This window comes from Pelodiscus sinensis, chromosome 21 (genome assembly GCF_049634645.1).
Source record: "Pelodiscus sinensis isolate JC-2024 chromosome 21, ASM4963464v1, whole genome shotgun sequence".
NCBI lineage: Eukaryota > Metazoa > Chordata > Testudines > Trionychidae > Pelodiscus > Pelodiscus sinensis.
The window spans coordinates 18,998,718-19,020,808 of record NC_134731.1 but is presented as its reverse complement, the minus strand read 5'-3'; the positions used below and the strand labels follow the sequence as shown (position 1 = coordinate 19,020,808).

The 22,091-nt window shown below is 56.0% G+C and overlaps 1 protein-coding gene across 7 annotated transcripts in view; it reads left to right on the top strand.

The window, feature by feature from the left end:
* Positions 1-22,091, top strand: part of MTMR4 (myotubularin related protein 4) — a 63,165-nt gene that overhangs the window by 24,273 nt on the left and 16,801 nt on the right. For 4 of the 7 annotated variants that reach the window (XM_075905061.1, XM_075905058.1, XM_075905062.1 and 1 more), the window contains 9 exons: positions 12,320-12,409; positions 14,814-14,930; positions 15,557-15,639; positions 15,854-16,020; positions 17,457-17,553; positions 19,643-19,756; positions 20,422-20,618; positions 20,902-21,030; positions 21,318-21,429. In XM_075905061.1, the coding sequence (XP_075761176.1) occupies positions 12,320-12,409; positions 14,814-14,930; positions 15,557-15,639; positions 15,854-16,020; positions 17,457-17,553; positions 19,643-19,756; positions 20,422-20,618; positions 20,902-21,030; positions 21,318-21,429 (1,106 nt within the window). The remainder of the gene's footprint in view (positions 1-12,319; positions 12,410-14,813; positions 14,931-15,556; positions 15,640-15,853; positions 16,021-17,456; positions 17,554-19,642; positions 19,757-20,421; positions 20,619-20,901; positions 21,031-21,317; positions 21,430-22,091) is intronic. The other 3 variants (XM_075905059.1, XM_075905065.1, XM_075905063.1) reach the window with 1 other exon arrangement.

Here is a 22,091-nt window from a genome sequence, read left to right as displayed (position 1 = left end):
AGTCAGGCTGCCTCAACACTGGGGCTTGGACTAACCTGTGTTTTAATTCGTGGAAGGCCTGCTCGGCTTGTGCCGTCCACTGTACCCTATTGGGGTGGGCGTCTTTGGTCAGCTCCTTCAGGGGGGCTGCGATCGTGGCGAAGTCCGGCACGAACCGGCGGTAATATCCCACCAATCCCAAAAACCCCCGTACCTGCCTCTTCGTTGACGGGGGCGGATAGTCCCGTAGGGCTTCCACCTTCCCCAACAGTGGTTTCAGTTGTCCTCCTCCCACAGTGTAGCCCAGGTATGACACCTCCCGCTGGGCAAAGTGGCACTTTTTGGGGTTCGCCGTGAGGCCCGCCTCTTGTAGCGCTCGCATCACGGCTTCAAGATGTTGGAGGTGTTCCGGCCATGTCACGCTGTATACAGTACCTGGTCCATGACCCGCTGGAAGGTCGCTGCTGCCCCGTGGAGACCGAATGGCATCCGTCGAAACTGGAACAGGCCGAATGGGGTCGCAAACGCGGTCTTTTCTTATCCTGGGGGTTCAGCGGGATCTGCCAATAGCCTTTCGATAGATCTAAGAGATATACTTGGCCCACCCCAGGCATTCCGCCCTTAAGCTCGTCCACCTACGGCCGCCAAAAGCGCCCTGCCCCGGGCTCCTTCCTCCCTCCAGGTACCTCCTGTGAATCGCCCCCGGTGCCCCCGGCCTACCCTGGTTCGGCGGTCCGTGGCGTCCGGAGTTCGGGTGAAGTCTCCGGGGCGGGTTCTCTAGGCCCGGTCCGTCCCTGGCTGTCCCGTTCCCTCCTGGCCCTGCGCGGCGGGGTCCGTCCGCCGTCCGGCGAGGGACTGACCGATCGCCAGGGGCAGTAGCTGTCCTGGAGGCCCCGGGACCAACGCCGGGCGGATAGCCGGGCGGCACGGCGTTCGGACTCCGTCCTGTGGTGGGGGCCGCTCCTCCGCCGCTGCGAGGTGCCTCTCCCCCGCCCCGCTGGCGGCAGGCCCTTTTGAATTGGCCCGCCGCGCCGGCCGCCGCCCGGGGCCCCGCCCCTTCCGGGCACGCCCTGGCGTGCGGCCTAGCCCGATGGCTGCGTCCCTCCGCCCCGCCCCCACCGTGCGGGGCCTCGGGGGACGGGCCATACTTGCGCTGCAGGCGCGGTGGTAGCGTCCCTGTCTGCCTCTCCCTCCGGCTCGCGCTGGGGGAGCCCCGGGAGGTCCGGACCTGGCCGTCAGCCCCCGGCCGGTGGGGGTTCCGGCCGCCCTGCCCCCAGGTCAGTGACAGCCCGTTACAGGGAGCATGCAAAGGTCTCGGCACCTTGTGTGGTGTTGGTCTTCACTAATGCCTGTAGCATTAACCTGCTTTTATAACGCAAATGTCAGATAGTCATTGCAAAGCCTGACTGAGCCTAGAGGCTTCTAGTTGGGATGTTAGCAAATGTTTGTGTGAACGTGTAACCACTGAATTTTGAGTGCCCAGTTCTGCTGGAACTCCGCTAGAGAGATGATTCCATAACAGTCTTGCTGGCTAATAATCAGCTGAGCTCAATTTCCCTGCACCTTCCCCCAAACCATATAGACATGCTGAGCCAGTGCTGATTCCCTGCCCCTGCCTTCCTCCCTCCCTTTGGCTGTGTCTACACTGGCACGATCTTGCGCCAAAGTGGCCGCTCTTCTGCAAAAATTTGCTGCCTGTCTACACTGGCCGTGTGTTCTTGCACAAGTACACTAACGTTCTCATGTATGAAATCAGGGCTTCTTGCACAAGAACTACGATGCTCCCACTCAGGAATAAGCCCTTTTGAGCAACCGTTCTTGCACAAGAGGCCAGTGTAGATAGGCAGCATGAATTTCTTGAGCAAGAAAGCCCTATGGCTAAAATGGCCATCGGCACTTTGTTGGACAAGAGAGTGTCCACGCTGCCATAGATGCTCTTGTGCAAAAGCACAGCTCGCACATGGAAGAGTGGACGTGTTCTTGCACAAGAAACAACCAGTGTAGACATAGCCTAAGAGTTTCCTCACATGAGCAAAATGAATTTTGTGTTGTGCACCGGTATTGAGTTCATGTGGCTTGTTTGGATGTGCCACCCAAGTTATTAATAAATATTTGTAAACCTCTACCTTTTCCCTCTGCTGCCATGTCAGCTCCCCTGGTGCCTGCTGCCCCCCGACTCCTCACCCTCCTCTGCTGTCCTGACTCCTGCTCTTCTCACTGTCCTCAGCCCTCCTGCGACCTGCCCCCCTCCACCAGCCCTTCTCTCCTCCCTGTGCCCACTCCTCCAGTAGCCCTACTCTGTTCATGAGCTACCCCTCCTCATCCCCTCTTCTAACACCTCCCTCTACACACCTGCCCTGCCTCTCTCCTCTGATGGTGGTCCCTCCACTGGGCAGGTGTCTGCCCAGAATCCCCTGGCACCTGCACCTTCTCTTACCCCTGCACCTTCCTGGTGCCTCCCCCTTCCCTCACTTCCCCTACCCTCTTTGCTCCATTTTTCCCTGATGCCCACCACTCACCACCCTCTGCCCCCATTCCCCTCATGCCCCTCTGCCCTCTCACATGACTTGCTCCATCCCTGCCTTCCTCATGCCCACCCCTTCTTTCAAGCTTTCTCCCAGCACCTCCCCTCGCCCTTCTAGCCCCCAATGCCCTTACCCTCCCCTCCCAGCATCACCCTGTCCTCCTCCCACTGACACCTCCCCTCCTGCCCTTTTCCTCATTGTCTGCGCTTGGCCCCCTGGCGTTTGTCTCTCCTCCACCCCGTCCCTTTGGTGCAGTGGTCCCCAACCACTGGAGGTTGCCGGGCACCAGGGGGGGTGGCCGTTCACCCGGCGGGCGCCAGAGGGTGGGGACACTTGTGTGCCCGGGACCGGCGCCCCCCCCCAAGCGCCGCGCGCCCGGCGCCCCCCCCCAAGCGCCGCGCGCCCGGCGCCCCCCCCCAAGCGCCGCGCGCCCGGCGCCCCCCCAAGCGCCGCGCGCCCGGCGCCCCCCCCCAAGCGCCGCGCGCCCGGCGCGCCCCCCCCTCCAAGCCCGGCGCGCCCCCCCCTCCAAGCCCGGCGCGCCCCCCCCCCAAGCGCCGCGCGCCCGGCACCCGCGGGCACTGTCTTGGGGACCACTGGGTGCCTTCCCCTTCGCACAAGCACCTTCCTCCCCCAGCCCTTCCCCTTTCCCTCCCCCTCCCCCTCCCGTACCTTCTGCCTTCCACTTTGTGGGGCCGGAGTCTGTGCTCTGTCCCCGGACTCTGAAGCCGCAACTCAGCCATGCGGCGCATCACAGCGCCCAGCAAGTTTAAAATCCCGGGCTGTGACGTTATGTCACGTCCGGGCGTCTCTCCACCTGCTGGTTTGAGCGCGCTGCGCAGGACAGCAGCAGCCAGCCAGGGGGAGCTCAGGGAAGGTCGTGCATGGCAGGGACGGGTCTGGGTCCGGTCCGGGGGAGAGACGCTCTGGGGCCGGGATGGGAGGACGCGCACGTGGGGTCGGGTCCAGCTCCAGATATTGCGGGAGCATGGGCACCACAAGCCCACAAAACTCGCCGCCCGTGCCTCTGCTGGCTAGCCGGCTCTCTCGCTCTCGTTTTTTTTTTTTCAGAGGGGGCGGGGGAGCGCCGGCTCCTCGCGGAACCCCTCGTTGTGCTCCGTGGAACCCCAGGATTCTGCGGAGCACCAATTGGGAAACACTAGTGTGATGCCTGAGGTTGTGATTCCTTGGTGAGCCTCCCTATGCTTGCTAGAACTGAAGATGTTGCTGGTTGTGGCTTTCCAGTTTTGCATCTGTGAATCTGGCACGCAGGCGACTCGCCACAAGAGAGTTTGAAAAGAACTGCTCGGAGCAGTATGTTGTACCAAACAGCGATGCGACTTTCACCCATGTACCGGCACCTCCATAGAGGCTGTAGAACTCCAGCGCTGGTGTGTGGCTAGCCAGAAGTTCCCTTTCAGTCACTGTTGAGAGGCTCTGGGCAGATGGAGTACTTCTCCACAGAACAGTTCGAAAGACATGTCATTCCCGTTCTTCCTGTCTTAGTCTTGAAACTGCTGGCTCACAAAATTTCAGCAGAAAGTTTGTGCACTCCTTGGTGTATGCTACTGCTGAAGCGGGTGCTTATCTCTGAAGGGCTGGGGAATGCACCATGTTGTCCTTTTCCAGTTGAATTGTCAAACTTGAAGTTAGCTGAGAATGACTTGATGTTTGAAGGAAGGGAAGTAAGAAGCTGGTTAGATCCTTGTAATTGGTCATTGAGCTCTGACAAGCACTGAGCAATGTCACCCATCAGCACAAGGACACGTGGCCACAGGTTTGCTCTTCATTTCCATGAAAAGTTTCACTTCGTTCCTCAGTTCATAAAACTGCATCAGCATCACACTTCACAATAATAAACCAAACAACCAGACTCTGCTTGAAGATCTTTCAATAGCTCTTTGAACAGTTCAAAGATCATTTACTTTCAACACTGCTGTCAGCATTCCATTGTTCAGTCGCATGCCCTGGGCACGCAGGCTCTCTTGGGAAGTGATGCAGTGACTTATTTGGATCAAGACCAACGTGATCCATTTCTTTCTTGACTAAGGTAACCCATCCCTTCCGAGATCCACCTGTATCTTGAATACCATCAGTAGGAAGACCCTGAATTTTTCAAATAACTGAAGCCTGTGCTCAGGTGACAACCTTCTCAAAAGTGTCTTCACCTCTGATGGAATCACGCGTTGATACTGACAAATGCAAGTCCTCTCGAATCTCAAAACCTGGTGTGATTCCTTGCAGGAAGAGAGCCAGCTGGGCTGTGCTTTGTCTCAGCAACAACCAGAGTAGAACTCAGAATCAGCTGCAGAATCTTTGAGACATTTCAATCTCCAGAGCCGTATCCTGAATCCGATCTGACACTGTCCTACCAGATAAGCTCATGCTCTCAAACAATCCGAGAGTCTCTGGAGCCAGTAAAGCTGCAGTTGCATCGATGCAGTCCTTTACAAACTCCCCCTCTGAACGAGGCTGAATTATTTTTTGCTGTAAGTTCACTCCTCGACCAATGTGTTTGCATAACATGTCCATCTTCTTTTGTGGTTTTGTGAAAATTGTTTGCTGTGTATTCAAATTCTTTAATTTTTTCCGCACACGGCTCTCCTTGATATTAGTCACATTTGATGTGTTTTGTGTTGTCTTTCTAGGTTTGCATTTTTTCCAGACAGAAATTGCTTCTGTGTCAATCAGGCAAATGGGATTGATTTTCACCTCCACAAAAAGTAGTCACTTGTCCATTTTTCATTAAAACCACAACACTTTCTGTCTACTTCTTTTCTTGTAGAAGCCATTTTTAATTTGAAAAGGGCAGGAATCTTTATCTTACATAAAAATGGTCATACTGGGTCAGTCCAAAGGTCCATCCAGCCCAGTAGCCTGTTTGCCGACAGTGGCCAGCACCAGGTGCCCCAGAGAGGGTGGACCGAAGACAATGATCAAGTGATTTGTCTCCTGCCATCCCTCTCCAGCCTCTGACAAACAGAGGCCAGGAACACCATTCCTACCCGCTGGCTGATAGCCTTTTATGGATCTTCAAGCAGCTACCTGAATCACTGCATCTGCAGTAAGGACGCCAGCATGTGCTCAATGCTATTACAGAAAGTGAAACAGAAAACAAACCCCCAAACCACTGTTGCAGCCACCCCAGCCAGAGCAGAGCCTCGGGGGCCGTGTCCACCAGTTCCTGCTCCAGCCACTCCGCTCTCCTCAGCTGTGTGCAGAAGAACAGGATGGGAGTAGTGTCTGGCTGGGGGTGTGCCCTGTATCTGTCCAGCTGCCTGGTCCTGCCTGCTCTGGCTGCCCCAGGCACAGAAGAAGTTCGGGGGCTTGTCCTACTACTGCCTGGTCACCTGCTCCTCCCCGCTGCAGCCACCCCACTCTCTCCGCATGCCTCCTGACATGCGATGGCAGCAGTGTCTGGCTGGGGTGGGTGCTGTGGCTACCCAGGCAGGGAAGGCGCTTGGGGCTTGGCCTGCTCCCATCCTGCTGCCTGGTGTGGATTCAGGCTGCGAGTGCTTCAGGCATGGAAGGGGTTCAGGAGCTTGCCCTGCGGCTGCCTAACTGCCCAAGGTGGCTCCCCACTCCAGCCATCTCTTCTGCGCGCCTCCTCCCCTGTGCTCAGGCTGGGGGCTGGAAGCAGTGTCTGGCCCCAGGTTCCCCCCACCCCCGCTTAGCCCACAGTTCATTTCCCCCATGCCAGTGCCCTCGGAGTACCAGGCCAGGGCCGTTGGCATGGGTTGTGGCCGAACATGGGCCTGTCTTGCACCGAGAAGGCCCCAGGCCCTCGCCTGCTGGTTCCTGCGTGGTCTCTAGCGTGTCAGCGGTGGTGCTGGGAAGGGGAGGGCTGGGGCCTGCTAGTGTGCAAGCCAGTGGGAAACGCGCTCAGCATGGCTTGTGGCAGGCGCTAAGTCTGGGTCGTTCATCAGCCCTGTGGAGAGGTGACGGGAGGTAATGGTGGGAGCACAACGCTAGGCCTGTCACAGCTACCGGGGTGCTGCTCTGCCCCCAGTACCGCTGCATTGGAACGGCAGCCCGAGGCCTGGCACAGATGCGGGGCCTGTAGGCCGATGCTGGTCAGACTGATTGACAGGTGCCCCCGGGCTAGCTCCCAGGGAAATGTGTGGATGGGGCCTGTGGGCTCAGGCAGTTCCTGGGGGGGTCCATAGCAAGAGGAGGCTGTGGGGGGGAGAGGAGCGAAGGCTGTGAGCAGTGGGGAGCTGCCGTCCAGGGAGGTCTGTGGGCTGGGAGCGGGGCCAGGCCCTGTGGGGGGAGGGGCTGAGGGTGGGCGCACAAAGCAGCTGCCAGCTATTGTTCCTGCGCATTCCTGCACACGCTGTCTGGGTCGGTGGCAAGGGCAGGTGCCGCTGGGGCGTGCTGCAGGCCGGGACTGCCTTTCCTGCAGACTCCTCTCCCCCAGCTTGCAGCCTAGCCAGGGGGGCTGTGCCTAGAGCCGTGTGTCAGCAGAATCCCCTCTTCAGGGCTGGGGAGGGGGAACTCTTCTGGCCCTTTGCTGGTGTCTCCATTTTCCATGCAGCCTGTCAAGGAGACACTCAGATGGCAGGGTCTGCTCTGCTTCCTCGGGAGGTAGGTGGAGTCTCTCCCTCCTCCTTCCCTCCCCCGCTTCCATTGTCAGCGGCGGCAGCCGCACCAGCAGGCACACCTGCTGTAGCCGCTTGCGGCAGGGATGCCCCTGCCCTCCGTTGCTGGCGGGGAAGGCTGCGCTAACCGGGTGTGAGCGTCGGAGACGCTGCGGGCAGCAGAGGAGGGCAATGCTGCTTGCGTGCGCCCAGTCCAGCCGCCGCCTCTGGAGATGAACATGAGTCTGCCGGGCCGCAGCTCCTGCTCCATGCTCAACTGCTTTGTAAGTGCCGCCTCCTCTCCTCCCTGTTGTCTGCTCCCTGGCCGCAGGCAGGGCTGCAGGCCGGGCTTGCGCGCTGGCTCTTAGCCTGAGGCAGGGAAGGGGCAGCCTGTCCTTGGGGTGGGCGTCCTGCAGCTCCTCTGGGCCTGCCTAGGCTCCGTATGCTGCTCTCACTGTGCCTAGCTGCTCTTCCTTGGGGCAGGAATCTGCCCCCCACTCGTCCCGCGCGCTCCTGGGAGTAGCCCCGGCGTTCCTGCAGCAGTCTGCTCTTTCCCGAGGCCGCAGCTGTGCCAAGCCCATGGTCGAGAGCCGGTCACGGAGGCCAGAGGGAGGGTGCTGTGCTGCGCAGCCGCCCAGCCGGCCCCAGGCTGCAGCTGGAAAATTACAGTATGACAGCAGCAGGTACCAGTGGGGAACCCCGGAGTAGCCGTGCCTGCTGCTGTGGGGGATCCCAGTGCTCCCATTCTAATGACGTGCCCTGCAGGGGGCCTCCCCGCCCCGGTACATGTCCGCTGGGAAATAGGCTGGCTGCTCTCCTGTCCCGTTCTGTGCCCAGGGTGCGCCCCCCCCCCCGGTGTTACATAGTGGGCTGCGTGTCTGGTACCGCAACCCAGGTACCCCCTGCTGTGAGCTGGCATGCTGCAGCCACCTGGCCACGAGCCCTGTTCCTGTCTGTCCTCTTGTGTGATGCTGCCGCCGCCTTGCCGTGCGCTTCCTGCTTTATCACCACTTGGCTCCCAGCGAGCTGGGCCGGCGCTGACTGCCGGCTTGCAGGCTTCTTGCTCCGGTGCCCTAGAGCCTCTCCAGGTAGCCCTTTGCTACTGGCGAGCAGTAGGGTGGAAGCCTGTGGAAGTCTCCCTGTTCTCTGCACCTGGCACCTGCAGCCTGGCTGGTCACTAGGGAGTTCCAGGGAGTTGGCTTCCCGCTGGGAGTCACGCCAGGGTTTTATAGTGTCACCAGACAGGGGCCATCGGATCATCTAGTTTGATCTTCCCCAGTGACCTCTGTGTGGAGCCCAGAGCATTTCACTGTGCCCGGGGGAGAGCAAGGGAGCCTGAGGTGCCCCCGATGGCCCTGTCCCTGTACAGACAGGGAACTGATCAGGCGAGATGTGCCCAGCTGATTCAGACCCTGTGCTGCAGAGGGATAGACACAGCCCTGGCCTAAGGTGTGAACTCCCTAGCCTCTGTGCAGACTGGATGTGGGAGGGGCAGGGGGATTCCTTTCCATCCCTAGCTCTGGTAATCAGCTGGGCTCTAGCATGTGACCAAGACACACTAGCCAGGTGACTAGAAAGGATTCTCTGTATCCCTTCAGAGCGCTGGTCCAGCCTGCCTGGTGTCTCTTCCCAGCTGCGGAGAATCCCTCATGCTGCAGAGGAAGGCAAAATAAACCTTGATCTATGTAGCCAGTAGTGCGTTGAAAAAGCAATGCCTGCCTGACCCCTGCAGACAGCTGGCTGGCTGAAACCTTGCCGCATGGCACTGGATTAGTCACTATCTTCATGCAAAACTGTAGTGTTATCAGCATGTTGAGGGCAACGCAGGGCCCAGGAAGGAAGGGGATGAGTATGGGGACCCACAGATCCACATGTTACAAGGCCAGGAGGGGTCACCACAAGTGCTCAGCCCAGCCCCGGCTGCAAACAGTTTTGTTGCTGGGTTAGAGCATCTCCTATAAGTGATGGGAAGAGGGGGAACATGGCTCTCCGAACTGGCTTCATGCCAATCCTGAGCTGGTTCCTTAAGGGAGCCCTTGTGCGGTGGGCTGCAGCACTCTTCACAGCCTTTTTGTGCTACCCAGACACTTGTGGTGCTGCCTTTGTGGCTAGGAGTCCTGGGACTTACTGGCTGCCACGGTGGAGATCTGATGGCCCTACGCCATAGACTGTCTAGCCATGAACTAGAACCGGTATTGCTAGCAGTACTGGTCATTCCGTGCCCGGTGGGTGTGTCTGTCAGGACAAGCCGCTGTTTGTCAGGGGCTGGGAATGGGAACAGGGAAGGGATCACTGGCTGATTCTCTGCTCTGCTCACTCCCTCTGGGGCTCCTGGCACTGGCCACTGTGGGCAGACAGGACGCTGGGCTGGATGGACCTTTGGTCTGATCCCGCCTGGCCACTTGGATGTAGGCCTGGCCTTGAGCAAACCCCAAGGCCTCTGTGTGTGTGTGAGAGCACTAGGAGTGTGCTGTGCACGTATGTTCGGGTGACCCAAGAGCAAGCGTGAAAAATCAGGCCAGGGTGGGAGATAATAGATGCCTCTAGAGACAGTCTCACCTACCAGGACTCTCCCTGTGAAATGGGGACACCTGGCCCCCCTGGCACACATGCATGTGCACAGTGTCCTGCAGGGAGAGAGGTGTGTGCAATGTTCTGTGCGTTGTGGAGAGGCACATTCTGGTGATGGGCAGGGGGAGAGAAGTTTTAGGCCCTGTGTGGGGGGGGCGGGGGAGGAGGGGGGTTGGGCCTGCATTCTGTGCACCACAAGATACTTTGGGGACGTTCTGTGCCAGAAAATTCTGCACACGCTATTTTAAAATTCTGCCGATTGTGTTTGACAAAATAACTCGTCGTAATTGTGCCAGTTTCAATTATTTTGGTAATCTATTTCAAAATGCCTGTTGGGCAAGTATGTCTGTAACAAAAGATACTCACTCTCTGTGTCTCCCCTCCCTCCCTCCCCCAGGAGCAAAGCGTGAAACTCCTGTGACAACCTAGTTCTGTTTCTCTGCCCTTTCTCCTCTCTCCCTGCCCCCTGCTAGAGCCCAGCAGCAGAACCAGACACCCACAGCCCCTTCTCCCCAGAGCCAAGTTTTGGTTTGATGGGTCACTACACCAAACACCCATATGCTCCGAGCCCAGCTATGGGGCCCTTTCTACTCCTGGGAGCCCAGGGATCCAGTGAGAGAAATAGCCCGATGCGTGCACCCAGGTGTGTGTGGAGATTCCCACACGATGCCATCTCCTTTCCTCAGGGTGTGCTGGAAAAGAGGCATGTGAATGGTTAACTAGTTCCCTGGGAGCAGCCCCGCACCTGTGGTCTGTGAGGTCAGGAGCCGGCAGCCAGCCCCTGCAGCTGATGGCTGGGAGCAGGCGCCCTGAGGGCTGCTCCAGCTGGGCTGGAGTGGTCCCCTGTCCGGGATCCAGCTTAGTTGGTTAACTGGTTAATTGGGATTTTACTTCTCTACTGGAAACAGCAGCTCTTGGCAACCTCGATCACTCTGCCCCTCCCACCACAGTGTCTGCTATGTGATAGCTGGGCTCTGCTTGATTCTGTGGCCCATGTCTGTGAGGGAAAGGAAATTCTGCGTGCACGATTAATTGTGGCAAGTGAGCTAAGAAATTACAGAGCGGGTGTGATGTGTGTTTACATCCTTATAATGTGGCCAATCAGTAGGATGCTGTAGTCTGTCAGACTAGCCTCGTGCTAGATTTCATGTTTCTTCCCCAAAAGGCTCAGGGACAACAGTATTTTATTTGTTGCACACTTTTGTTTTTTGATAATTGCGATAGTGTATTTTATCCAAACCTAGACCTCACTCATGACCAATAAATAACCCAGTTTGAGTGACCGTAGAAGAAAATTAATTACAAAGATAGGTTTCAGTGAAATAGTGATAGAAATGTAGCCGTGTTAGTCTGGGGTAGCTGAAGCAAAATGCAGGACAATGTAGCACTTTAAAGACTAACAAGATGGTTTATTACAGTGGTCCCCAACCATTTGGGGTTGCCAGGCGCCAGGGGGCGTGGCCGTTCGCCCGCCGGGCGCCCGGGGGGGGCGGGGCCCCCCATAGCCGCATTCCGGGGGCCCGCGCCCTCCCCTCAAGTGCCGCGCGCCCGGGGCCGGTGCTCTCTCCCCTCCTCCCCCAAGCGCCGCGCGCCTGGGGCCAGCGTTCCCTCCCTCCCCCCCCCAAGCGCCGCGCGCCCGGGGCCGGCGCTCTCTTCCCCCCCTCCCCCAAGCGCCGCGCGCCCGGGGCCGGCGCTGGCGCTCTCTTCCTCCCCCTCCCCTAAGCGCCACGCGCCCGGGGTCGGCACTGGCGCTCTCTCCCCCTCCTTCAAGCGCCGCGGGTGGTCAATCCAGGGCGCCCCCAGGGCCGGCGCTCACTGTACGCCACGCACCCGGGGCCGGCTCTGGCTCCGGCACCGCGCATGCGCCACGTGCCCAGGACCAGGCCAGCCCTGAGTACTTGGCGGGCGCCGACAAATGCCCCCACGGGCGCCATGGCGCCCGCGGGCACCGTGTTGGGGACCACGGGTTTATTAGATGATGAGCTTTCGTGGGCCAGACCCACTTCCTCAGATCTGAGAAAGTGGGTCTGGCCCACGAAAGCTCATCATCTAATAAACCATCTTGTTAGTCTTTAAAGTGCTACATTGTCCTGCATTTTGCTTCAGTGAAAGTTAGACTTCTAAACTGCTTTTCTCTCAAACTGTTACCCTGTCCAGTTAATATCTGCATTAAAAAAAAATGTTCTAAGGAATCAAGTCCTTTAATGGGAGAAGAGAAATAAATGCCATTTTGCACCATTTAAAAGTGAGTAAAAATTAGGGCTAGATTTCCATGTGTGATTTGGGGTTCCCAGTTTGAGGTACCTTAATGGGGCTTCTGAGAATCGGGTCTCTAAGAGTTGTATGTGAGCTTGAAGATGCTACAAACATGCTCATGTTCAGCAACTTTCATGGAGCTTTCCAAGTTTCAATCTTGCATCATCTAATTCCAGACGTTTCCACTCGACCTAATAAATGAGTTAGTGCAAGACTTTCATTGAGCAGCAAAGCTATAACACAGTGGGAGTTAGTCCATGATGTCTGTGAGGTACTTTAGGTTAAAAAAGTTACTTTTCCAGAGTGAGAGGGACCCTGCTTTTCCAAATCCATAGCACAGGAGCGCTTTCTCCAGATACCCTGAAACTGCTCCAGCCTTCCCTTGCCTGAGTGTGCTTTCTGTTTGCAATGCAGGGTGAGGAAGGCCCTCCTAGTTTGGAGTACATCCAGGCCAAGGATTTGTTCCCTCCCAAAGAGCTGCTTAAGGAAGAAGAGTCTCTACAGGTAAGGATGTAATACGAGAAACCTCCATTGTAGAACGTAATCCCAGGCCACAGACTTGTAAGTGCTAGAGGTCACCTTCAGAGTAGAGGCTTCTTCCCTGAGCTTGCAGGCTGCTGCCACATGGCTACTGTGTGCTCCTCCCAGCCTTCCTCTTCCTCCACACCCAGACCCGCATTGCTGCGGCCACGAGGTGATGGGAGCGTAACTGAGGAGCTGTTCTGGCCATGCTCCTTTCCGCTGTGCTGTCCGCGAGGGGGGTGAGTGTTGCAGCAGCCTCAATGGTGACTCTCTGCTGCTGGAAGACCCTTCCAGGCCACTTAGGCTGGTTGTAAGGACAGGCTGGGCCAGTGTGTGATGTATGTGACTTTGCCGTGTGCGGAGGTGCTGGAAGCAGAGAACTCCCTGAAGAGGTGGTGCTATGGCCTGATGCTGTGAGCAGAGCTATTCGATTCTCCACTCCCTTCTGGTCCTGTGTGCCTGCTGTTCTCTCTTGTAGCAGGAGCTGCCACTCGCAGCTCTTATTCCTCAAGGCCTTTGCTGTGGATGGCAGTGCCGGGCAGCACTGCAGTGGTTGCTCCTGAGCTGAGCAATGGCTAAGGGGTTGAAAATGGAAGGCCCTGAGAAGAGAGGGATGGCAGGGGTTTGATCGTGAGGGGGTTTGGAGCGACTGGTCTGCCTCCATTCTGAGAGGGGCATGTCCTCGAGCAAACCCTGAACAGCGCCTGGCCTGGTGCCACCGTGGCTTTCTGCAGACAGACCTGCCGTTCGGTGTCAGTCAGTCCCAGCACAAGCTCTCAGTTGAAATGGGGTGCAAAGGGACACGTCCGCTTACGGCCAAGATGGCTTCAATGGGTTAGAAATTGGGGCAGGTGCTCTCCCTGTGGGTATGCTCCACGGTTCCCCCTTTGATTTTTACAGCCTTACAGGCCTGTTTTTAAAAAGCTTCTCGTTCATTTGCTGTGTGAAAGAGCCACACAAACATGGGAAGCAGCAACTCTGACCAGACAGACTGTCCAAAGCAGAATTGCAATAGTTTTACCCAGTCTCTGTCAGGTAAAATCTTTGGTATTGCATGAAACTCTTAAGAACACAGATTTCAGATAGAAGTGGTGTTTGAGTTGCTGGTGCCCTTTAAAGGTAACACACAAATAATGTAAGAGGGGAGACATTTTTAATAACTTAAAAAATGCAGAGAGCCAGGAAATTCAGTGTTTGGGCAGCACTCATGTAAGCCACAAAAAGATCTGAAATTAAACATACAGAATATCTGTCAAATCCCAGGGATTGGAGCTGGTTAAAGTGTTTGCAAGGAAGAATAAGTCCTTGTATGGCCCAGTGATGTGAACATTGACTACTTCATGTTTTTGTGCAATTTGCTCACTGAAGTCTCACGTGGCGCCTGTTCTGTGATTGGATGTCCTGGCTGTCAGAGCGTCTCTGCCTTCACAAATCTTTGGGCTTTGAAGCTCTATGGGGAGGGAGAGGAGAGCCCAGTCTTGGCCAATGGGAGGCTATTCTGGACCTTTGCATCCCCCCTTTTGCACAAGATGAATATGACACCTAATGGTGTCCATGGCCTCCAGGGCTTAAAATAGCTGCCTGAGGAGGAGAGGGAGGAGCCTAGTTTATGGCCTGTCCGTCAGTCTTGCGTTTCCATTTCTGTCGCTGGCCACTGAAGCGATTATGTGGTTTGTGCACGGTCCTGTCTGCAGAGAGCTTCCTGGCCTGGCTCTTCTAAATGCTGGAGTCGTGGCCAGTGGGTCTCACGGGTCTCACGCTGCAGCCATGTGTGCGTGATGCTACAGGGCCATACGCAGGACTCTACGCAGTCTGGGGAGCTGGTTCAGTTGGGGCTCCGCAGACACCTTGCTCCCTGTTCGGGGACACACGGAAAAACCTCCAAGCAAGTGACCCTTTGCCTGCTGCATGTGCTAGTGCTGTGTTTACTCTAAGAAAGCCAGTGATTTTACATCCCTCTCCTGGCCACCCACACACCTTGCTCCAAGCACACACCGGTTCAGTGTGCACAGGACCGGGGCACCAGTGCTTGGGGTACAAACAGCTCCCCTCCAGCTGTGTGTGTTCCTGGACAGGTGAATGTGAGGGCCCAAGCATTGTGGAGTCAAACTGCGGGTCAGTCGAGCAGCCTTGCCTGTGAGCACGCTGCCACCCCGTTGGGTGCCACGTGCCCTGTGGGGTCCCACACGGTGCACTCTCAAGAGGTGAAGTCAGTGGGGGGGGGTGCACCGGGCCTGGAGATACCCACGGGCATTGCTGTGTCCTGCTGTTGTTGTGGGGAAATCGCACTGAGATGGCACTGGCAAAACTGGCGCTTGTCCCCATTGCACATGGAGCGCTGGGCAGGCGTGTCTGGCAGCTGCCCCGACTCTCTTCCTGCTTGCAGGTCCCGTTTGCTGTGCTGCAGGGGGAGAGTGTGGAGTATTTGGGCCGTGCGAATGATGCCGTGATCGCCATCTCCAACTACCGGCTTCATATCAAGTGTAAAGACTCCGTGATCAGTGTAAGTGTGGCCCTGTCTTCGGGGCGTCTGCTGCCAACTTCCGTGGTCTCAGCAGGCCTTGAGTCATTCCGGTAGGGGCCTCGTGGCCTGTGACACGAGAGCTGCATGTCGAAGGAGGGAGGCAGGCAGGCACAATGCAGTGCTGTTAGCAAGCCACAGAAATGTTGTTCCTCCCCTTGGCAGGGTGAGGACCTCTGTGCTGGCGTGTGGGGACACTCAGACCTCTCTCTTGTAGTGACAGAGAGAGAAGTTCTTGCAGATCAGGCAAGACGTGGTGATTCTGTGACTGGTGCCAGGACGCATGGCCCACGCTGCTGAAGTTGGAGGCCTCCTCCCTCAGTGCCTTCATTCCCGTTTTCCTGCCGCCCGTGTCTCTTCTGCAGCTATGAGCTCTGGGTGCTTGCTAAGCTGTGTCCAGGGAGCTTGTGCTTCAGGCACCCTGTTGTTCTGTCCTCCCTGGCCCTGAGAGAGGACAGGGTGGGGCTTGAGGGGAGACTCTAAGGTGCAGGTCATGAGCTGCCTCACCTTGGGATCCTCTTTGCTCTGAGAGCCTTGGCTGTGATATCCAGTGCAAGTGCCTGGCTGGGGTTTTTGCTGCCATGTGAAGCTGCGTCTTTCTCTTCCAGGTGCCTTTGAGGATGATGGAAAGCGTGGAGAGTCGGGACATGTTCCAGCTTCACATCGTCTGCAAGGACTCCAAAGTGGTCAGGTAGCTGCTCTGTTCCCTCCAGTGCCACCGTGTGACACTGCTCTAGCCTGGGGGAATCCCTGCCCTAGCCTGTACGGCTGCAGGGCTCTCAGGTCTCTGTGTGAGTGTGGCTAGCCCAGCCTTCCCTTGGGACACTTAGAGCCCCGGGGTCTTCCCAGGGAGGCTGCGTCTGCCTCTCCTCCTCCTGAACTGGAAGTCTGACTCTGCCCTGCAGGTGCCATTTCTCCACCTTTAAGCAGTGCCAGGAGTGGCTGAAGAGGCTGAGCCGTGCCATTGCCCGCCCTGCGAAGCCTGAAGATCTGTTTGCATTCGCCTACCATGCTTGGTGCTTGGGAGTCTGCGCCGACGAGGGTGATCAGCATGCCCATCTGTGCCACCCAGGTGAGTTTCCAACCAGCCAACAGTGTGCTCCTCTCCCTTCCCCCAGCCTTTGAGACCCAGCTGTGTCCTCTTCTCCTGGGCGTTCCTTTCTGGCCACCATTTCTCCTCCTCTTTACCTCCCTGTCTCTCTTGGCTTTTCATCTGACCCTAAGGTCGGCTGCCCCTCACAGCATCAGCGTGCTGAGACACGACAGCCCTGCCCAGCCGAGAGGGACTAGCGAGAGGGGATCCCACCTTTAGTGTACGCTCTCTTCCTTCCCTTAGGCCTGTCTCTTAGAAGCAGGGAAAGCAAACCTCCGTAAGAACTGAGCAACAACCCAGCTCTGTCCTTGCCACCAAGAACATAAGAGGCCACCTGATTACATCAGTTTTAAAGTTCCAGATCTAGGCTGGGGATCTGTGTTCCTAGTGGCAGACTCTCAATTCTAGAACATGCCTCCCAGTTGGTCTGGCTCTGGGGGCTGAGGAGAGAAGTTTGGAATTGCTGTATTTACTTCGATGGAATAAATGGGCCCACGGAGTGAAAGGTTTTATACCACAACCCTGTTACTTCCAACATGAGAGAGTTTTAAATAAGACTTGGTGTTTGTTACTGGTACCTCAACCTTAGTGCCATGGCGCACATGCTAGGAGACGCATGCAGAAGTTTAGAGATGTAGTATTAGACTAGACTACACTACACAAGAGAGAACAAGGCCAAACAATTCAAGCCCTTTTAGTGGCAGTTGAATGATATGATACAAGGGAGAAGAACTGCAGGTGATGTGTTCACAAGGGAATGTGTTCTACAGAGTGATGGGAGAGAGACGGAAACTGTGTGCTTGTACTCTGGCTCCCCACACAGCTGAAAAGCAATAGTGTAGAAGTCATTAGGCAAGATGCTCTTTGCAATAAGAGTGAAGATGGGTGGGACCCTTTGCCCCACACTGTAAATAAGGCAAAGAGCTTGATAATGGGTGCAACAGGACAGAACCCGAAACACAGTGAAGCAGAACAGCCAGAGTTGCACTAGATCAAAAGGGGTAGAAACCCTCTTTTCCAGGCACGAGCAGAGCCAGCTTCTAACGGGGGTCAGTGAGGAAACCTGCTTGGAGCAGGTTATTCCATGATTGTCCACCAGAGGACTTCTCACACCTTCCCCTGGAGCGGCTGCCACTAGCCACTGTCAGACAGAAGAGAGTGGATGGTAGCCTAGGCTGGCGGTTCCCATGTCTTTGGTCTGTTCCTTGAGATGCCTTGGCACCCTGTGGAGCTGCCAGTCTGTCCCCAAAGCTCTCGGAGGAGCGAGCGTAGCATTTGGAGAAGAGCCCGTCCCACTGGGTACAGACCCCTCTGGCCTCTTGCTCCTCCAGCCCTGTAATGTTGCAGCTGCAGGTGTAGGTTTTCCTCAGTTGTGTCCAGCTCCCAGCAAGTGTGCTGTGCCTGTGCTGTTCCAGGAGACCATGTGAAGTTCCGGTTTGAGATGGAGCTTGTGAGGATGGACTTCGACTTGCAGAATGTCTGGAGAGTTTCTGACATCAACAGCAATTACAAGTGAGTAGCCTACCAGCCAGCTCCCACCCCTTGGCCCACGCAGGGTAGTGTACCAGGCATCTCCCCAGCCCTTTCCACACCCTGGCTACTAACCCACACGACAGGGCAGGATGCCAGCCATAGGTCACTCCTCACCCTGGGTTATGGGATTGGAGCAACATTGCACCTAAGCTAACGGGTAGCGTAAATTGCAAGAAATGCTGATGCATGCAGTTTACAGTGTGGCAGGCCTGGTTCTTCCATTCAAAGTGTTTCTGTTTGAGAAATTCCCATCCATTCTGCTCCTTTTCTGATCTGGAATGCACGAGTGCATGTGCTCAAAGAAACAACATTGGTTCCTTATGGTAATTGTGGCTCTTTGAGACATGTTGCAATGTGTATCCCACAACCTACCCTCCATCTCCTCGACCTCAGAACAGAGGGTGGCCAGGGCACTGTCCCCTCACGTAGCCAGGGCAGGGTCTCTGCCTGCCAAGTGTGAGCACTGTCCCTACCCGGGTTCTGCTAGGCCACATTCTCCAGCTTCAGTGTGCTGGGCATGAACACAGCGAAGCAGAGTCCGTGTCTGCATTGCATCCGACAGAGCCACAGTTAGGCTGCGTCTAGACTGCAGGCTTCTTTTGGAAGAAGCTTTTCCGAAAAACTTCCGAAAGAGCACGTCCAAGCTGCCAAAGCGCATTGGAAAAGAGATCTGCTTTTTTGAAAGAGCATCCACGCTGAATGGACGCGCTCTCGCATGTCAGCTGTGGTTGCTATGGAGGGAATGGCCTCCTGGGTACCTCTGCTTTTTCCTCTTCTTCCGAAAACTCCCTCTTCCCCGTTCACACACGGGGCTCTTTCGCAAAAAGGCTTCTTCCTCGTAGAAAGAGAATTACCAACGCTGGAAGAACCCCTCCGTTCTTTCGATTTACTTTCGGAAGAACGTGATAGCAGTGTGGGTGTAAGTGAAGATTTATTTTCAGAAAAACAGCCGTTTTTCCCAAAAAAGCCTCTGTAGTGTAGACGTACCCTTATAGTCCAGTACCTGTTTTCTTTTACCTCATGTCAGTCCCCATTACCAGCTGGGGTCTGTTTCAGCCTGACTTTCCCTTAACTTCTGACTCCATAAAATAATCACTTCCCCTCTGAGTCAAGCCTGGTGTCTCGCAGCTTGCACTCGCCCACTCAGGCCGTTTAGTTCAGAATTTGTCTGCTTTTTGCCTTCCTGACTTCAGCAAACTGTAGTCTATGGCCCCAGGCCTTACAAAGCTGACTGCATTTGCCTTGTGTGTGAAAACAGTCCCCAGCGATTGCAGAGACTGACCATTTACAGTGGCAAAATCCATACTGAGTGCTGAAGCATCGTCATTGTGACTAGAATGTCTGTGAGCTGCAAGGGGCGAGTGTGCTCTGTAAATGCCACACCTGCAGGCCTAGCAAAGCGAGTTCTAAGTTCTGCCTGTGCTGGTCGTCATGCTATTGCAAATGCCTTGCTCAGAGTTAAACCCGCCTGTTGAAAGACTCTTTCCTGCAGTGCTTTGTACACGTGTAACCCACTAGTGAGTTACGGGCCCGCTGTGTGTCTGCACGACAGAGTTAGTAACAGCCCCAGGGCTAGCACAAGCTGTAGCAGCTCCTGCTTTTAGCTGGGGAAGTCCCTGCTTCAGTCTCTGGCAGGTTGGCCAAGCTGAGGGCCATCCTACACTCAGTTCTGTGGGACTCTCAGCTGATTCCAGTGTACCAGAATCATATTCCCTTAGTATGTTTTCACAAGTCATTGTATTGATTAGCCATTTGGCTTCTCTTTGAATTACCACATTCAGATATTATGGAAAGTGAAATATGCTTTTTCCAATTCAGATGTAGCTCTTGGTTATTAAATTAGATTAAAATCCCTTGTAGGGGGTCCCATTCGCCCAGTTTTGAGGGCCACCTTTGGCTCTTCTTTCCTGGCGCTCCTAATTCTGGATGGAAAGAACCACCCATAGACCTGTGAACTCTTAATCAAGTTCAGACAGGCCTGAAAGTCTCCCCTGGTGTCGCTGCATAAATACGAGGGACATAGTCTCATTGCTGGGCTCTGATTTACACCATGTCACTTTCTTTCTAGGCTCTGTACCAGTTACCCTCAGAAGCTGCTAGTTCCTGTCTGGATCACTGACAAGGAGCTGGAGAATGTGGCTTCCTTCAGGTCTTGGAAAAGGATCCCTGTAGTTGTGTACAGGTAAAAAACCAAGACTCTACAATAGCTGCTCTGCTACTCCTAGGCCACTGTACAGACTCCCATGAATGCAGCCCCCTGGCTCTGGCTGAGGAATTGGAGAGGGCGGGTGTGGTGTCCACGGTGCAGCAAGCACTAATGGCTATCTCTGGGGCGGCCAGCCAGCTGAACTCGGACGAGGCCTGGTTTTGCTTGCTGTTACTGAAGCACTTATAAATCAGGCCGTGTGCCACCTCGCTCTCTGGGTGCTTTCCGAGCCTGACAGCAAATTGGGATCCCAGTGAGAGCCTGTAAGGGCGAAGCACCAGTGCATCTGACGTGTACAGCAGTTCCACACACGCTGCCCTTCGGGGGGTGCCGCTGCACGTCAGACTCACAGGAACTTCTCTCTCCTGCTCCTGCCTTGGGATTCCCCCGGAGGGATCAGGCCTGGGGGAGGGGCACTACTGGAGCAGGGTAGTGTACAAGAAAGAGGCATGTGGCTGTCCTGTCTTTCTGGCCAATGGCCACACTGGCTGGCATTGTGCCAGAGGCTGTGACAGTGACTCCTGCCGCCAAGTTTGGGGGGATGTTTCCTTTACCATAATTAGCTGAGAGTTTCAGGCCTGGTCTTGGCCCGTGGGCTGAAAACAAACAGAATTTTGAGCAAAAATGGTTGTTGTCCTCAGACACCAGCCCAACGGCGCAGCAATCGCACGCTGCAGCCAGCCGGAAATCAGCTGGTGGGGCTGGCGCAATGCTGACGATGAGTATCTTGTGACCTCCATTGCCAAGGCCTGTGCCTTGAACCCTGGAACAAGGACAGCCAGTACAATTCCCCACAGCGGCGCCAGCGAAGGAGCGGAGCCCTGCGACACAGACTTTGGTAAGATGGGTCGCTCCCCTCTGTTTGCTTCCCAGGCTGGGCTGGGTCCCGCCCGAGGGTGCATGCAATGCTGGACAGCTGTTTCCTGGGGCTGGGAGTTGGGGTTGTAAGGTGGGATTTAAAAATGACACCTAGACGAACTATTCAGGCCCTGACTGCACTGTGCTGGGCAGGGCTTTACATATGTCCTTTGTCAATGTCTTGCTGCACTGTGAAAGGCTTAAGGCCCAGATGGGAGGAGTTGTTTGTGTGTGGGGAAGTTCAGCCTGTCCTGTCTCTGCAGATTCCTCGCTGACGGCATGTTCAGGCGTGGAGAACGCAGCCGCCCCACAGAAGCTGCTGATCCTAGATGCCAGATCCTACACCGCGGCTGTTGCCAACAGGGCAAAGGGAGGGGGCTGTGAATGTGAAGGTATAAAATGGCTCTCAGGCAGCTTCGTAGCTGACCTCATAGCATTTCCCTGCTTGGGCCCCTTGGCTGCAGTGTAGACTGGGGCTGTCGTGCCGTGTTTCTGATCCAGATACTGATTTGTGCTGGCCCCTCTTACTTGCTAATGTGGAGGGCCACCTCCCAAATTACCATGAGGCTGCCCGCCCTAGGACAAGTGCCCAGCTGCTGCACATTGAGCTCCCAGGAACCGGGCAGGCAGCGTGGGCGTGAGGGGCAGCAGTGCCGACTTTCCTGTCTGTTGTTTTCAGAGTATTATCCAAACTGTGAGGTAGTGTTCATGGGCATGGCCAATATCCACTCCATCAGGAACAGCTTTCAGTACCTGCGTGCTGTCTGCAGCCAGATGCCAGATCCCAGCAAGTGAGTACTCTCCTGTCCCAGTGTGCTCTGATACCAGTCTTCCTGCTTTCTTCGTTCCCTCCCATTCCCCCGAGCCAGGTCGCCGGCTTAGCAGTCAGAGAGGTGGTCTCGTGGGCATGTTTACAGAACTTGAGCCTTGCATTTCCTGTACTCCAGGGATGAGGAACCTTTTTGGGTCAGGGCCATTCAGTCAGGAAAAATTAGTTGGGGGCCAAAAACAAGGGAGAGCTGGCCCCCAAGTGAAAAGGAGAGAGCGAAAAACCCCTCCCAGTCATGGCCCCAAACTGAAAACGGGGGAAAAAAAATCCCTCACTCCCCTCGAGCTCCCAACTCCGTAGTGGTTGGGAAGGCACCAAGGTTCAGCACTTACCCCTTAGTGCCAGATTAATTCTTCTGGGGGCTCAGGGCTAGAATATTTTGTGGGGCCCCTCGGGCTCTGGGGTGGGGCCAAAAATGAGGGGTTCAGTGTGTGGGAGGGAGCTGCCAGGGAGCAGGGTGGGAGGTAGGGTGCAGGAGTGGGCTGGGCGTGTGGAATGGGGGCAGGGGATTGGAGTGCTTACACGGTGTGCAGCCCCAGTGGGGCACAGGTGGCTCTGTGCTGCCCTGCTCCCCCTCCCCCCCACTGTTGCCATTGGCTGCAGTTCCTGGCTGACGGGGGTGGA